The sequence below is a fragment of the Amia ocellicauda genome, chromosome 3, assembly GCF_036373705.1.
Source record: "Amia ocellicauda isolate fAmiCal2 chromosome 3, fAmiCal2.hap1, whole genome shotgun sequence".
In the NCBI taxonomy this organism is placed as follows: Eukaryota; Metazoa; Chordata; class Actinopteri; order Amiiformes; family Amiidae; genus Amia; species Amia ocellicauda.
This window is the reverse complement of record NC_089852.1, coordinates 17,626,454-17,644,861: the sequence shown is the minus strand read 5'-3', so window position 1 is coordinate 17,644,861 and position 18,408 is coordinate 17,626,454. Positions and strand designations below refer to the sequence as shown.

General features: G+C 37.8%; 1 protein-coding gene across 1 annotated transcript in view; it reads right to left on the bottom strand.

Moving 5' to 3' along the window:
* plxna1a (plexin A1a) overlaps positions 1 to 18,408 on the bottom strand; it is a 311,729-nt gene that overhangs the window by 146,713 nt on the left and 146,608 nt on the right. The window contains exon 4 of the mRNA XM_066698365.1: positions 6,082 to 6,219. Within this exon, the coding sequence (XP_066554462.1) occupies positions 6,082 to 6,219 (138 nt within the window). The remainder of the gene's footprint in view (positions 1 to 6,081; positions 6,220 to 18,408) is intronic.

Below are 18,408 nucleotides of genomic sequence, written 5' to 3'. Positions count from 1 at the left end.
GTCCCAGGATAGCAGCTACGCTTTACTTTCCTGTCAGCTACTGGGCCGTTAGCCAAAGACAGCACCCTTTATAGATTTGGAAGCGGAATGCCTGGGGCAACGCAAGGTTAAGGGTGACTCCTGTGTGTAATCGAGGAAGGCTGTGGTTTTAGGTTTCGATATTTAACGTGTATGCTGGGCTGACAGATGCATCGGAAACTGTGGTGTTTTATCTTGATTTTAAGGAATTGAACATTAATTAACATTAATTAACTGGCTTAGGAATATCAAAGACATTCCTGCAAAAGCATATGAGTTTATTTACATGGTCTTTCATGATTTTCAACAACAATCAAACATTATCTTTTTTTGTACACGATACCACTCTCAAAATTATTTTAATGATCTGCTTCATGCTACATAATTACAAGTCTGTTTTATAAAAACATTGAAACCATTGGTGTCTATTCATTTCGACAGATACACTTGTGTGCTTTTTCTTTAAGAAACAGTTTCTTATGTATATATCAAATGAAACGGTGTGCAAAATTGGATTTTTCCTTGAAGGCTGCTTTGTGATTGGGATGGGTTATCTATAGCTTTTGGCAGGATTTAAAACATTCTTCCGGCTCTAGACTATAGATTTTAAACAAAAATGCTGGCTTTTCATCTGGAGGCTTAATTTGACGTTAGTTCAGGCTGACTGTTTGCAACAGAGAAGTTTACATTACACTTCAACTCAACAGGTTTTATGGTACTCAAACTACTTAATCTGTGGAACTCCCACTTATCATAGTAAAGGCTCAGAGCATTGTTAATGTGTAAGAACTGTGGTCTTCCACGTTAAACGTCCAGGTAATGCGTTCAGGACCATTTTTCATTAGGTTGTAAATGGTTCCGTTTCAGCGTACAGTAAAGTGGTTCCTTACGGACTAATATTTTACTGTTCACCAAAGGAGGATTGTTTTTGAATGCACATTTACTGTAGGTTTTATTCCGGCACTGCATTAGATAGTTTATAGTTAATAACTCTTGCACAAGAGTAGGAATAAGTAATACAAGGAAAATTAAAACAAACGTTGTTCTAGCAGACCGTGAGCCCAAGTATAATAAAACTGAGTATCCCCAGTGGAGTACCTACTGACTGTTCAAAGAACAAAGAAAATAAAAGGTTATCGGTATTGGATATTGGATTTTGAGTTGCTCTATGCAGTTTTCCTTCCTGGCAAGCCAAAAGGAAACTCCCCGCAGACAGTTTGCCATTGCTCCCTGTTTGGAGTTGGGAGGCCAGGATGTAATTGAATAGGTTGCAGAAAAGGCCAAACGAGACTTGTTAATAACACACGGAGGTCTCCACAGACAACCCCGGACTATTACATTTTCCTCGCCTCGGTGACCACAATACCCAAAGCATTTACATAACAATGGCCATTCCCCGCAAATGAGGGGTGGGAGAGTGAGATTTTTTTTTGTGTGCGTTTCTCAATCGAGGAAGTGCAGTGTCAAACAGTCAGTGGGGTGAGGACTATGGCAGGCTAGCATTGTGTGCCAAAGAATAAAATTGAGTACCTGCAAGGCTTAATCTGTTCATCTTATTTTTTGTTTCTACAAGTACAAACTATAAGCAGAAGTGGCCAAAAAAGAAAAAGGGACATAAGTAACCACTATTTATTTGAATTAGCCATCGGTGCCATGAAAGCAATAATTCGGACAGCAGAGAATTTGTGAATGAATGATAGTTTAACAATGTTATCCATAACAGCTATTTCTTCTCTCCATCTCTCACTACAGAATCTGATTGATTAAAGATCAGCTCTAATCTACTGCACCGCCATATGTATGCATCAGTTTCCTCAATCTGAACTAGGATTATAAGTGATAAACAAATGTTAATTACTAAAAGATTACATTTTGCAAACTATCAGTCAGAAAGTATCGTATTCAGCAAGATCAAAATTACATAATATGGTATATATTAAATGATAAACAAACCACTACTTAATTCTTGCACATGAGAATATGTACAGAAATCTGGTACTGTACTGGGAGGATCTTTTAGTCTATCTACAAATGCTATTTGTGTTATAGGTATTTAAATGCACAACAGACAAGTTAAGCTGCTAATCAGTTTTATAACATCCATGTTGTATTGATTTATTCCATGCAATATAAATCAGGAAACCTCTGAAGCCAGATTAATACTCAATAATACAAAACAAGAGTGTTGACTGGTTGATCTATTGTTCCTATATCAGTGCTGCTATGAAACGATAATGGATTGAAAAGAAAATCATTTTCTGAATGCGTTATTTGAAAGAAAAAAAATCTCAAATGCATTAAGTGCAATCGGTAAGACATTGGATTAATATTTATGGTGCAAGCCTTGAGTGCTTTAACAAGTATACTGAGGTATGTGGGCTAGATACATACTATGGAAAAATCAAAGATGTAAAATCTCTGCATGTTGAAAATATATACATATTTATTTTGTTTTTATGGATGCATTTTTTTCTTCCCATTTTCAACTGGAAACCAATAATTTCTTCTGCAGACCACATACTTTGGCCAAAGGCCGTCACAGCTGGATAGCTTTTCTGACTAAATTATTTGAAAGTAGCTATTGATATTCAGTCACAGGTAGAGTATTTATAACTGATCCTGTCTGCCTTATCATTAATGCATAAAACAATCAGCTCCACTTTTCTGATGCTGCAAAGCTTGGTCCAAATGTGTAAACATCTGAAAGGCTTTAAACTTTCCTTTCTTATAATTCATATTCAAAAGCAATTTTTTTTTATTTATTTTTTTTAAGAAAAAGAAAACTAATGGCTTTTATGTACAGCGAGGTACTAAATGTAGCAGTGTGTCAATTTATTAAAATACAATAAAGAGCGATTTTTGTTTGCTATAGATAAGTGATAACTGGAAAGATTTTTGTAAATTCTGGGAAACAAATCATGTACTAGGTGTAGAAGTGATGATTCAAATATAGTGTGAATACACAAAAGGATATTTCTGAAAAGACTGAGGCACGTGAATGTTCACTTGTGAATGTACACATCTGTATATTCCATAATAAGACCCAACAGCTCAGGTTTTACATTCTCTGTCATTAAGGCAATATACCTTTGTATTTGTACTACAACTTTTACTGTAGCTGTGACAAACTAGGCAAAAGCAGGGATTTTACTTATATTTCCTCCTTGTTTTCCCCTAGAATTTCCCCTAGAAGTAAAGACATTATAGGTCAGTACATTTACTATACATTTTAAAATACAGTACCCAACTGTCCTATTTTTGTAGACAGTACTTTCAGGACTTCTTTTCCATTTCTGGAATATCAGTGTTAGTGTTGAGGGACCTATCAACTCTGCATAATGATACTGTTATGTACACAAAGTAATAACCTAAGTATTCTGTAGTGCTGGACTGCATAATCTATGCATATGTTTTATGGATACTGCATAACTAATAATTCCAATAGACAGAATTAGTAAGCCGTTCTCTCAAACGAAGAAAAAACCTTGAACTTCAACCACTCTCAGTTAACGAATTCCATAAATTTAAGAAATAGCCTCAGGTAAAGGGTCATTTAAATAGTTCTTAAATGTTAGGAGAAAGCCAATTAAAGCTTGAGGAACCCCCCCACCTCCCAAAAAAAAAGGATGTGAGGGGGGTGTAAGTATTCTTGGAAATTTAGCCAATGAGCTGCACTAAATATTCCCTTTGCTCTTTTCCATTTCAGAATTGTAATATTACATTTAATTCTGCCTAGTAACTGGAACACAGCTTCGGAGCCTGCAGGGCAAGGGGTCAGATCAGCCTCAACGGCTGCTCGATCACTGTAATAAGAACAGGCCAATCATACTGAGTGCTTTTTTGACAAGTCTCCTCAGTCACTTGCCATAGAACTGATGAATATACGAACAAGGTATTGTAGCAACTGTAAAAATGAAGGCAAATATTTATTTTATTGGAGTCCATTCTTTATCAATTGACTTCTCCAATCTGGTCTCTTTCTTGCAGACTAGGAAAATTAAGTTAACCTTTTGTAACAAAATACAGAACTAAAGTCAAACAGTAACAATTTCCAATTCTCTCTCTCCCTCATTTTTTGCTTCATCAATCAGAAAGGTAAATAAAAGGAAGTCATTCAGCCCAACAGGCTTATTTGATTGCTAATAGACTGATACAGAGAATCACGTCAAGTAATGGCTTCATGGATCGCAGGAAATCTAATTGAAAAGAATGACTGGGCAGTTTGATCTATAACACCATGACTGTATGGGGGGGGGACCTTTCTTCTATCCTCAATACACCTGTCCCCTGACCCTTGTTTCAAACCTCAGGATTTTGCATAGGTCTTAATGAAGGATTCAAGGATTGACATCATAGGTAATGTTTACAGAGCATCCTAACACAGGCATCTTCAGTGAAGCCACTGTGTAAAGAGCTAGATTTGTTTACTTTAGGAAAAAAATAGTTTGTTACCACGTCATTGTTCAAGAATCTCAAAGTGTTATTAGAAGGAAGCAAATGGACCAGTAGTATACATTAAATACACTCAAGTCTCTATATCCAAAGATTGTGCACAGAATTAGTAAAGCATAACTAAATCAAAATGCTACATCTTGGTCAAGGAAAATCTTGACCAAGGAGCTCTGCAGTATTTTGAACGACTACACAAAGCTCATCTAGTCACAGCTTTCAGAGCCAGGTGCAAAACAGATCTTGTCAGATGGTGCTCTTTGAGAAGAGGAAGAGATTTTCTTCCTTTGGATTTTCATGATTTTTTGAAGGATTTGTGTTTGTTTTCATTTTGTTTTTTCAAATAAAGAAAAAAATTAAAAAATGCAGAAAATCACAGAAATGACTGCTAAGATGCCACTTTATTTGATAAAAGCAAAATTGTATACTTACATGCATCCGTTTACTTATTTTCTACCGTGAAACTACATTTGACATTATCTAATTATAGGTTACTGAGAAGAACCGGGGCACGACATCTAAACTGTAGCACAAATATTTTCCTAGTAATCTTTCTAGCATAGTATATTATTTATAAAAAAATACATAGTATTTACTACAAAAATGTAAACTGTAATTTACTCTGATTGCTTTGCCTTATGAGAAGAAGTACATTGTTTATTATTCTTATAAAAAAACAAAAAACAAAAAAAACAGCAACAGCCTTAACAAAGTAGCCTAAAATTGTGTTTTCTGGTTAAGTTTATGCTGAATTACCTGTTTAATGAATGTCAGCAGCAGAGTTTTTAAGATATTGGCATTGGATTGAAGTGGACTGCATTGTTAATAGAGACTTGCAGATGGAAACTGTGGCAGAGAGAATATGACTGGAAATAAGTGGCAGAAATAATGAAAGGTGTGTAGATTCACAGTAATGAGTGTTATTAACCCACACCTGGCACCTGGAATGTGTTATTTATGACACAAGCAGATAATATGAATTGTGAAACCAGAGCACCATCATCACTGAGCAGAAACAAATGGATTCTCAACATGGAAGATACAACTGAAAACAGAATAGGTAAGGCAATGTTTGAAAGACAGCTACAAAGATTGAAGGTATAAAGATTAACTGTATAATGTCCTAATGGAAACAGAGCGAGGGCAGCAGTATGGAGTAGTAATTTGGGCTCTACAATTACCCTCATTTTCCCCTTTAGTGCTTCTCAAGTTCAAGGGTGTTGCACATGGGCCGGTTAAGACATTGAAGTCAATACACTAGTTAAGGAAAAAGCTGCTTTTAGTTAAACTAAAGATATTGAATACTTCAGGTATTTTAGCAACTGGCAACTGGACTTCTAACTGGATGCTTGAGGGTTCATAATCCTGGGTAGTTAGCCCTAACCCTTGAGCAAGGTATTCTACACAGATTGCTCCATAATTTTTTTTTTTTTAAATGTATTAATGGGTACCCATGTAAGTCACTTTAGATTAAAGTCTTTCAAATTAATAATCATCATCATCATCAAACAGACCCCTAACACTTTAGGAAATAGCTTAGCTAATGGAAATGAATGCATCAAGGTGGGGAATAGCATGTGGCAGTCATGTGTGAGGAATACATGGCGGTCTTACCTGTTTCTCAGTCATGGCGTAGATGTACTGGAAGTCTGGGCTGAAGAGCAGGTCTCTCAGGATGGGGCTGCCCTCACTCACCACCACATTCTCATACAGCAGTGATGGCTGGGGTGTTTTCACAGAGGTCACCAAGATCTGGAATAGTCAAGGAGAATCTGCCATTAGCAAAAGCAGCAAAACTGGGACCTTTTTCTTCAAGTGTTTTGGATCACGATTTTGAATTCTGAAATATGAGACTGGGCATCTCTCGGCTGAAAACCTCTATGGTGGTTTTGAAGAACTATTTAGAATGCTTTACTACAAAAATCCAAAATGCAAGCAGAACAACTAACTTCTACAAAGGACTGAGCATAAAATAGAAAGTTTAAGCAGGGACGTGGTGGTTTTGGTCACCAAGCTGTGTAGTTTAATAATTTGGCAGACAACTCAACTTATGGGTACACAAGAGTGATATAATAACAGATTTTGTTATCTATTGCATCGAGATCATTTCACAAATCTACTTGACCATCAGAAGCTATGGATGACCAAGTGGAGTATGTGCAGCGATAAGACAAATATGGTGACAAAGCCTGAAAGAGTCCATTCCAAGCCCTTGAAATTCTGTTGGGTTATCTGTAAGCACAGTACCATCTTCTCCCCTAGGACAGTGGGGTGGGGGAGGGCAGCAAAGTACAATCCGAGATTTCATTATGGTACTGCACATTTCATTATGCTTCCTGTCCGATGGCACCCATCTGCTCCCAGCCTTTCCGATTATTTCCCCAAGCCTGACGAAAACCTCACTCTGCTATTTTTAACACACGCCAGTGGAGAATGAAGATAAAGTGCAGGGCGCAAACACTGAAAATGTGTTTGTTTTCTATCCATCTAGGCTGAGCTGATCTCAAATGGGCTATCAGAGGAGCTGGGACGACCGGCGTCAGGAACACATTTCTAAAACATTAACAAAATCCATTTCTCCACCTCCCAGTTTCCCCTCGCCACCTCCAAATTATTGGTTAATGACCATTTAGGAATCTGAATTACGTTTGCAGAGTTTGACAGTCTAGAATTACATTGTAAATGGGTACAGCTCAGCCCCCCCTCGAGCATTATAGAGATTTACTGTATAAAAAACATACAGACCAAAAAGTGCGTCTTATATACTGACAAACATCAGTACACTTTTCAAGTAACTGCCAAGGAATATGAACATGCTGAACATTAGGGGAAGTCACATTTTGAGCATGATGGACTCATACTCTAATTAGCAAATACAAGCATACTTTGTTTTAATATTGGTGAAGAAGCTGACAAATATTATTGTACACTCTGGCCTCAATGTCTAGTTGTACTCTCTCCTGTACCAATGCACTGTTCCCGTTCTTAAGTTCCTAAAAACTAGGGTGTTGAAACAAAGTCATTGTAATGTCTCCATTCCATCAATGGAGCTTGATCCTTTGCGGTTATACCACGACCCCATGATCAACAAGGAGGGCTAAGAACAAGACAGAGACCCACTCCGGCCAACCAGCCAACTACTGGAGAAGCAACATCTATATATAGAAAGATTTCTGTTACTCTGTGTTGCTGAGGCAAGCTTGTTGCCCAGCCCAGGAATCAAATATGTATAAAACCTATGACATACTTGTAAACCTTTGAGACCTTCTGCGGGACTTCCCCAAAGGTCACCTCCCCTGCATGCTTGTATCAATAAACTAACATCACTCTGATCCAGACTCTGTCTCATCATTGAACAAACAGATTTCTAATGTGTTACACAGAATCCTGTTCATTGTCAGAGTATTATCCTTGTTGCCACATATTGTTGCTATTACAGTAACACAAAGAACTCTGCTGGCTCAGGTCTTAGGGGCAGAAAGCATGTCCACAATGAAGCTGTGAGTGAACACACCAGTCCTACGAAACATACAGAAGTCAATTATGTTATTTTGTTTTGTTCAGAATGGAAATGATAAGGAGCTTTCATTCTGGGCAGTATAGCTGCCCAATCCCTTTCATCTGCCTACATCCCTCATTCTCTCATGCTAATATTCTGCAGTTGATGAACTGTCTTGCACAGAATACCAAAACAAAGCAGACCTTGCCATACTGTCTTTTCCAAAATGCTCCAGTGCCTTTGTAATAATCTAAAATCTAGAAAGAGACAAACGCCACCAAATTGCATGCATATGGGCACTGAAATATTGTTGCTGTGAATCGGGAGCCAGGCAGCAGTTAACAGTTGAAATGTCACTATCACAATATTTAGGAATGGTATTGTTTTTGTTTTTTATTTTTACCAACATGGGGGGGCACATAAGCCACACCAAGTTACCTAATTATCTGCAATGCCTAAATGCGGCTGTTCATTCTTTAGTGACGGGAGCAAACCATTTCCTGTCATCGCAAACTGAATTGTAACCTTGCGTGCCAGCATCAATAATCTCCTTATTAGAGTGTGTGAGCGCTCTGCTAGCTCAGACTACATTAAAAAACATTTCTGATATCAAAGAGGAGTTTCTCTCGCTCTTGCTCTCTCTGACTCACTGAGGCTGACAGTGTTGATTGGAAATACAAATGGGCTAAGTGGGGGGAAACAACAACTCTGCTCGGTAATGGGGTGGCATCCGTCAAAGTCAAATCAGCACGCAAAATATCCCCTGCTTCCCATGCACCACGACTGCCAGGCCAAGACTGGAGATTCGGGATGCAGTTCTCTGCCGAACCCCCCACCTGATACCTATCTGCAGTAGTTTGAACTTCATTAGCAGCAAAATATAATTATAATCTTCTGAAAGCATGGACACAAAACTCTAAAAAAGGTTATGCTTTTAATGTAAATGCAGTAGCTGAATCATTTTATGTTGAGTGATACACACCCTTCTCAGAGGAAATGGTGATTCTTGTTGAATAAATGGAGACTACAAAATGCTAATGACCTCTCTTGCTTTAGCCTCTGATAGGTGAGAGGATTGTAACCTACCTATATCCTTGTATTTCAGAGCATAATGATGTTCTCAGCCTTGGTGCCATCTTAGTAGTGATTTATGGGTGCTTCTTCTACTGTATAGCACATTATTACAGCTACACCTGGGCTGTGGCCCACTGCCCAGAGCTCCTGTCCCCACTAATGAGGAAGCTGGTTTCTGTGAAGTTTTTTTATATATATAATGCAACTGACCCACTTTCAAATTTCTGTAAGGCTCACAAAATGTAAGTTTACTAAAGAATTATAGAGTAATGGGTTACTTAATTAGAAAAAAAAGGGGGGGGGGAGATGCATATAATACACACACATACATATACACACACACAAATATATACACAAACACACATTTTTGCTGGATTCTTACAGGGAATGCTTCCCTTTTTTGTGGGTGCAGAGGTAAGTTTTCCATTAAATCAAATCCGCAAAGAACCAGCGGTCTGCAAGACTGTAAGGATTGTTGCTGGTTTATTAGGTTTGCCTTCATCGCTCTTTTTTTTTTTTTTTTTTTTTTTAATTTCTTCTGTGATAATTCATATGTAATTAAATATAATTCAATTTAGAAATGATTTACCCAGAATAGCCCAACTGGGAGGCAATATCTCTTGCTCTCTCATTCTCCCTCTCTCCGTCTCTCTCCCTCCCTCTCCCTCTCAGATTTCAAAAAAGCTGGTTATGGTCTGTAGGAATTACCAATATGGTTATTCTGATTTGGAACAGGAGCCTCAAACCCAGTTCCTGGAGGCCCATAGTGTATTTATCCATCCATCCATTTTGAATAACCACTTTATCCAGTGGTGGTGATCCAGAGCCTAACCCAATAGACACTACAGCACACTTGCTTGACTACAGGAGTAGTGAAGCCAATAAACATGAGCAGCATGTCTTTGGGACAAGGGACATAACCAAAACATCTGGCGAAAAACCCACACGGCCACAGGGAGAACATGCGAATGCTTCACAGACGGACTGGGCCCCAGGAGCTGTGAGGCAGTGGCACTAACCACGGTGCAGCCACGTCACCACCTTAGTGTAATTAACTTTATGTAATGGTCTTTTACACTTGATTGCTTAGATTCTGGGTACACTTCCCATTCCAATTTGCAGCCTGTAGAAAGTATTAGTTAGTCCAGATAATCAGCTAATTTGACCAATTAAGTTGCTGAAAGCTTGGTTAGAACAAAAGCAAGAAACATTGTGACCTTTATTTGAGACCCCAGCTCCAGGACACCAGCTCAAGACCTCAGCAGAGAAAGACAAAATAGGTAATAGAATACAAATGCACAAAAACTAGAATGGTCATGTGAACTTATCATTGCAATAGTATGTACCTTTTGTGGATCCCCTAATAATTGAAAACAATGTAATGGTTTTCGAGAAAAGATGCATTCTGCAGTGTATTTAATGTAAATATATTTTCAGAGGCTACTGAAACTTGCTCTGCCTGATGATACTGATAAGGTGTCACAGAAAGTGACTTCATGACCTCTAATGCAGACAGACTATTAGCTCTTTAAATAGGCTTTGTCTGATAGCAAGCGAACTCTGAGGTTTAGTGTTTGAGAGTTTTCTTTCTTGATGGAATTTCAAAGGTTGTTTTAGGTGGTCATCAATCCACTATTTCCACAAATCCTTTTGTTTATATTTACCTATTTATAATGTCAAATTAATCCTGTCCTAACAAAATCCACATTATTCCCCATTTTATGATTGATGCCAAAAGCTGTGGAGCAATGGGAAAATAAAGAACAAGTTCAGTGTTCAGGCATTAAAATTGGTGTACAGAATACGAGAAAAGATGAAGCTTCAAGTAAAAAAGAAAAAAAATCCCCAACAGGCCTCTGAAGTATTATTTCTGCACAGTAAGCTGCTTTCAGTTTTATTGCATTGCTTTAGTCACTACTGATATTGCTGGTACTATATCACATCAGAGGGTTACTACACTAGTTCAACTAGTGGTGTTTGGGAAGTAACTTGGCTACAAACAGATCATCTTTGCTTGTGTGTTAAGCAGGACTGTGCATTTCCAGTGGTCATCTTGGAAGAACCAGTTTTTAAAAACCTAGACAATCTTGGTTCCATTAAATGTCAAAACATGTTTCATGTGAAAAAGGACATTTCCAAAGCATTACACAGTGCAGTAAATACAATCAGTACAACATAGATGTCATAGTAGATTGTTATACATTGTACATAGTGTCTTCTGACAATAAATTAAACCGCAGTAGGGTAGAGGTTTGTACTCTACGATTTGTGGGTAGGTCAAAGTTTTGATTCGGTCTAGCTCAAGATGTGATCAATTATTTTCAATCACTGATGAAGCCTTCTTGCTATACTTCAGAATGATGTAAAGAACAGAAATGAATCACTTTGTATCCCTGGCTATATTTTAACAGCCACCATTTATAGTTACCGAATTAATCATCCCAGTTAAATCATTAATAATTTGTTTACTAGTCCGTATTTCTGGGTTAGTTTAACAAAGGAAAAAAATATGAATTGCTTTGTTTTATAAACTGGCAATGTGAAGACAGATGCATGCTCTGTGTGCAATGTGGTTAAGGATATAACCAGGATGGTTTAAAGAGTACTGGCAAGTAAAGGAGTTGAGCTTGTTTCATCTATACTGGAGCTTTAATTAAGGCAGTCAATTAGTGTAAACTAGTGAGAGCTGTTGGCTCAGACAAAGGTGTACACCAAAAGCACACAGGCCCAATTATAAGAAACTGAGAACTGTAGCTCGTTTTTGATGCCGTGCAGAAAGTTACTCCTTTCACAGTAACTGCTGAGGTTATGAAGAGAGGCAAGTTATCTAATGTACTTTCACATGTTCTCCTGTTGGTGAACATCTCACCAAAAGGCCAAACTTCTGGCATCATAGCTGTTGAAAATGAAGTCTCTAAACTTCAGAGCTTGCTTTCTCTCAGATCAATCCCTAACGCAGTGGATTACGCAATGAACAGTAATGATTCAGTGTGTTTTCAGCATTTTTACCCTCTGTTTGGTAGTATACAACTCAATTGGTAGTATAACTCATAATACATACTGCCTTATGATGAGCTAAATATGCCTGTGCATAGGTTTAGAAAGATATCACAAATCCCTTACAATATACTGCTGCAAAACCATTACGGATGTGGAGAAATGAACCTGCTGGGGTTTATCTGGAATATTAATATTAATATCAAATCTTGTCACTGAAGGTATATGAGTAATACATGTTGTGACCTGTAGAGCATTCTATATAAAACTGAGTACATCCAACAATAGTGTGCGTCTGGTCCTTTTCCTAGCACAGGGAAATAATACAAACTTGTTCTGTCTACTCATATTTGAAGATTAGTCTAATGCTTTCTGAGTTGCATTTATTTATTTATGCAGTTATATATTATATATCCAAATCCCATCCACACATTTGAACTACCTCTAGTGTTTATGACACTATTGATCTCATGAGGTTTAGGGGGGCATGCAATATACATTAAATGCCATAAACTGTGTGCACTACTGAAGAATTCAGCATTGTCTTTCTCTTCTGTATTCAATGTAAGTAAAACAGGCATAATGATTAAGGGTCCACTGAAAGTTCAGTGAGTGGTAACAACCAACCAAGTAAAAGACCAGGGTAAATAAAACAATAAAACCTCTTCAAATTAAGTTGCGTCTTGCTAAAGAGGCTGTTTGTCCATACCTCAACATGACAATAGCATTAAGGAGGTAAATCATTGACTGAAGTTAATACTATAGGACAAAAATAAAAACGCAACAGACTAAATAAAATAAAAAATACCTTGTTAAATCTTTTCTACAATGGACTGCCAGCAACATACAAGTAATCGAATTAAAGTAGTAGGTCAGTGCCACCTTAGTTCAAGGTAGGTATTTAAAAAAAAAATACACATTTTGTACTGTGCCTGTACCTTTCAATTAAGTTGTATCCAGTTACTTCCCCTCTCAGATGTGTCATGGGGTCAGGCAGATGTTTGGTATTCTCATTGGGAAAATAATTCTGTAACAATAACACCGGGTTCTTCTGCCAGTACTTTTCTGGAGGTCCTCATAAGCGAGGGCAGAAAAAAAAAAAAAAAAGTTTTGCAATAAATATATAAAATTGGACTCACATTGAGCTAAACAAAATAGATTTCTAGCTGTCCTCTGAATTTTCCATCCTAAAATTTAACTCCATGCAATTGTGGGACCATCTCTAAAATTCAACAAAATAACTTGTTAAAATCCAAAACAAAAGCCACCTTTGACCCTTCCCCATTCCAGGCTTTCCAATATATTCTTATGAAGTCATGTCGACACTGTCAAGAAAGGTAAGTACCAGCAATAAATATTATGATCTGAAAGGCTAGGAGAGACTGCTGAGGTTACAAACATAAATCCTTCATAGAACAGAACAAGTCTGCAGTACCACCTAATAAAAATACCTAGGTTTCGCACTGCATGGTTTATTATATAAAATTTGTCGTGCATTAACAAATTCATTTTTCTTTCAAAGGCTGAGTAACAGAAAAGTCAATGTGTGATGGATAAAATCCTTCCATCTTTCACACACTCCCTTTAAGAACAATATTATTGAAATGACCCGATACAAAGGCAGCCTTTAGTGTTTCTCAATCAGTTTTACAACTGTTCAGAGTCAATAAAGACCTCTTAAAATGTTGGAAGTATACTACCCCAACATGTTCAGTAAAGATCATATTCTTTCAAGTCTGTTTAGTATTGTTTAATCATGAAGGGTATGCGACTGGCTTTCTGGAAGATATGCAAAGATCTACAAAGCTACAGGAAGAAAAGCTGAGATTATTGGCTTTAGCGCTCGCATTTATTTAAATACCCATTCTGATTTAGGAAAGTGAATGTTGTCTGACTGGTTGAGCATCAACGTTACTGCACCAACATTGTTCAAAGATCAACTTACATGTGACAATAACTTTTATCAAAGTCTGTTCCCTTTCATGACTGTTAATTTCCCTTAATTTTAGAAAGCATGTCAGAAACATCCAGACTTAATGTATACATGTATAAACTGGACATTTAAAAAGCATACTGTATGTTTACTGCTATTAATAGGGTTTGCTTATTGTGCATCTTACTTTGTTCAGCAGTGTTCTGTTATTTCTATTGAGAGTATTATTTGCCATGTTACTGCACATTATTCCAATAAAAGTTACTTATACTATCTGCAATGTACAGGGAAAGTAAATTAGTGTAGCACAATGGTAATAGAGGACTGTATATGGGCAGGCATATACATCAGTGCAATCTTTGAACCTACTGGTTTTCACAACACAATTCTGTGCACAATGGGACTCTCTTCAACTCTTAATACAACTTTGACCTGACTGAGAAGTGAAGCAGCCTTTAAAGCTTTACTCAATCCAAGGAAATATACCTTGCAAAGTCAGTTTTTAAAAATACACATCTTCCCATTGGAAGTCAAATTGGAGAACCTATTGGCAGGACCATACACACATACAAATATTAATATAATCAGACTCGCAATAACAAAACAAAACTGGAAGTTAAATTAGATGTAATACCTCTTATGACCACAACTCATGATCACGTACAAATTATTTTTTCAGTTCAAAATCCTGTACTGAACTTAAAAAGTAAGTGCAATAAAACTACTCCAGATGGAAAATACTACATTTTCTTTAACTTTCTAGTGCTATTTTTGCCAAGGGGACCGTCTGTCTCACAGCACTGCTAAGCCTTCAGAGTCTCTTAAAGAAACCACTCTGTCAGAAGACAGTGTTGGGCCAAACTGTCTGGCCTGGTACCAAACCAAAGAAAAAGTAAACTAAAACATGACAGACACGTCTTATCATTTATTTATTATTATTCCCAAAGGTGAATTTTTAAATTAGTGTCCTCCCATTTCTACAAATCCTTTCTTCCATTGCCAAGTTATCATGCGAGGGCTGACTTCACCAGAATAGGAAAGAAGCTGATCTGATGGTTTAGATACCAAAGTTTAACTAGCAAAACCTACTGGCATACGATTCATTTTTAGGGATGCACGGAAGGATCAAAGTAGCCTCTCTAATTGTAGTGTTTATTTCTGTATTAAAATTAGCATTTGAAGAGAAAGATGTAGAAATGCAAGAATCTCATGCATTGAAAATTAATACATTGAAAAATTGTCAATGTCAATGTGGCAACTCCTGGGACTGAAAATGTCTTTGTTAAACCCTTTTAGAGGACAACAGTAACACAGTGAGTATTTCTCCCATTGCAATTTAATCTTTTAGGTCCTGATGGGTTGAGATGTGATGCCAAGAACCACCCCCCACGCCCCAACCACCACCTCAGCCTGATGCACGCTGAATGCAGCTTTTTTGACTTGACACAACTAGGCTTCCCTATGCATAATGAAAACCTGAGATTCCTTCTTTGATGTGTGGCTCATTGAAATGTAGATTTATGTCTGTTTTATAAGAATTGGGAGTCTGATTATTTAGATCGTAGGGCTGGTGTGTTGTAGCCACCGGTCTTACAAGATACTTTACAGGGAGATCACGCATGCCCATTCACCCATCACCACGCTGACAGGGAAACGGATTTCAAGAATAAAGCATTGCTCCATACCAGTAGCTCAGGGAAGTACAGCTGAAAGTGAGTGGATGATTGCTGCAAAGCCTAATTTCAATATTCATGTTTGGCTGTATGGAGTCTCAAGTTATGCCTCCAAAACAGAAGACAAATCTTTGCATCCAACTTAACCAAGTTCCAGAACCGAGCTATAGCCTAGATGAGCAATGGGACAGCCAAGACGAAAAATAATCTGTGTTGAAGGATACCAAAACAAGGGGCATTAAAGAATTCAATTTCTACATACCCCTTCTGACACACACACCTTGACACAGATCTCAAATACAGATAAATTATTGTTGTTTTTATTTTTTGGCAGTAAAGCAGGTTCTGCAATCCTACAGTGCTATGAAAGCATGTCTGCCTTAGCCAATGCCGTTATGTCATGGATCACTGTGCCTTCCATAGTGTAGTGCTGAAAGAATGTTTTCCACCAAGCCCATCTCATAAATCATGCCCCTTCCATTGTTCCCTACATAATCTCTGGACATTGCTCTGCCTGCTTGTGGAATGAGCTGGCTCCCTTCCTATGTGCCATTTGGAAAGGCCACTTTCAATTTGTTCCCAGCTGTGTGGTGTAATGTTTATTTTCTATAAAAGGAAGCTTTGTTTAATTTCATCAAGGATTGCACTTCAGGAATACCACAGGAAATTGGAGGGGAAGGGACTCACTGTATCTAAGATGCAAAGTGAAGATTACAAAAAAATTAACAACCACACCCTCAATCAAGATGTAGAGTGTAATTGCACAAACCAAATAAAAGATGCCCAATCAAAATAATTTATGATCCATTTATTGGACCACATTGAAAGAAAGACTTTGAAGACGAGCGCAACAGAAGCATCAGATGAAGAATCTATATAGTACATGTATAAGCACCTTAACAAAAATACCAAGATATACAATACAGTTCAGGGCAAAATCAATGCTTTGCTGAATGCCTGGATTCGGTGTGAGCGGGCCAAAAAAAAGAATCTGTGTAGGTACAGAAAAAATATGGAAGCCTGCATCTGATACTCCTAAGAGGTCAGCTAATAATTGTTGTTGTACTCATACTGTGAAAATCTCCAAGCGTTTGCCCTCTGAGTGAGTGCAGCTATGGGTTTGTTTTTATAACCCCAGTCATAAATGTTTCATTATGACAGCTTGTAGAAAGTCCTTGGTATCAACATTTCACTCTCCTACAATATCTGATTTGGCTCCAGGTCTCTGTGTCCTGTGAGCTTTGAAAGGAATTTAATTTCTATTTTCTTTCCTTTTTTGTGTTTTTGACAGGCACAAACAGACAGGCAGGCAAACAGAGTAGACCACATAGAGCTCAAAAGCTCCCTGAAAAGAGGAAATTCCAAACAGAGTAAAAACTAAAAAATTAAGTATCATGTTAAATTATGTCATTATTTTCTCCGGTTGGCTTATCTTCGACTTTCGTTTTATTCCGATAACTTAAAAAATGTAGACTACTCTAAGTATTGCACCTATAGAGCATATCAGAGTCTGGAGAGAAGGGTTCAATTATTCCAATTAATCATTAAATTAGACCAATAAAGGCCAATAAAGCCACTAGCTGGGCTTCCATGAAAACCAGAAGATCCTCTAGGAATAGAGTCTGCAACCCCTGCCTTATACTAAGTTTGAATCTGCATAATTTGTTTTTATAAAGTGTATAAATCCCAACCATGATGTGTGTGTGTGTGTGCTCATAACTGACCCTTTCTATCCCATTTCTAGAAGACCTGTGTCCAAAGGTTCTGCTGTACTTAGGTGTACCATCTTTGCCAGGTTTGAGTAAGCATTTGTGACAACATGCAGCCACTCAAAGTGGTTCCTGGTGACTGCCTTGGTGTGTGATTGAGAACAAGTAACAGAAAGCTCCCTACTTCTTCGACTGTTTTGGAAAAGGCCATAGGAGGGAGGGGGGGAGAAGCTCTTTACACCAGAAGGCTGACAAAGAGTTTATCATCTCTGAGCCATTATCTGAATAGAGTAATACATGCAGCTTCACAAATACAGCTGCGGGGCAGTGTGGCGCGCGAAAGGTGGACTGTGTGCAAGATGAAAGCATGTCTTCATGGTCTGCGCTGGCACTCTGGGTTAATGTCAGCTTTCATTAGGTTCCCAGCCGTTTTCCCCTGCTCAGCGAGGACTGCTCTGGAAAGTCGGTAGTTCTCTCTGGAGTAAAATATTCACATTAGAGCACAGCTGAGTGCAGCCAGGCTTCGAGCAGATGCAGAGGTACGGGTGAGTTCACACACACAGAGAGGCACACTCCTGTATGCGCACATCTTCACACACAAACACAGGCAGCTACAAGCAAGAAATATAGGTCAAAATCCCTACAGTCGAGTAAAGCAGTGTTATTCTTAATTCTCAAACAATTATCAAGTTAATGGAGCGACAGAGACATGGGAGAGTTTATTAGGGAGAAAAAGCAATGAAAAATTATGGATGTAATATGGACCCTGATATATAATGTATCCAGGGGTATCAGGCTTAAGATGGAAACACATTTTTTTTTTTAAATAAACATGCAGAGTAGTGAAATGGTTTCCCTTGTGTTTAACTTCATCATGTGACTGCTGTAATTAATGTCCATCATAAAAGGTGAACAATACTAAAATAAACCAATACAATTCAGAGAAATTGGAAATTCCTGTATAGAAAAGTTCAGAATAGGTTTGTTGTCTGACTGTAAAAAAATGTGGTTGGTTAAAACCCAGACAGGCTACTGTGCTTAAGATAAATGGTATAA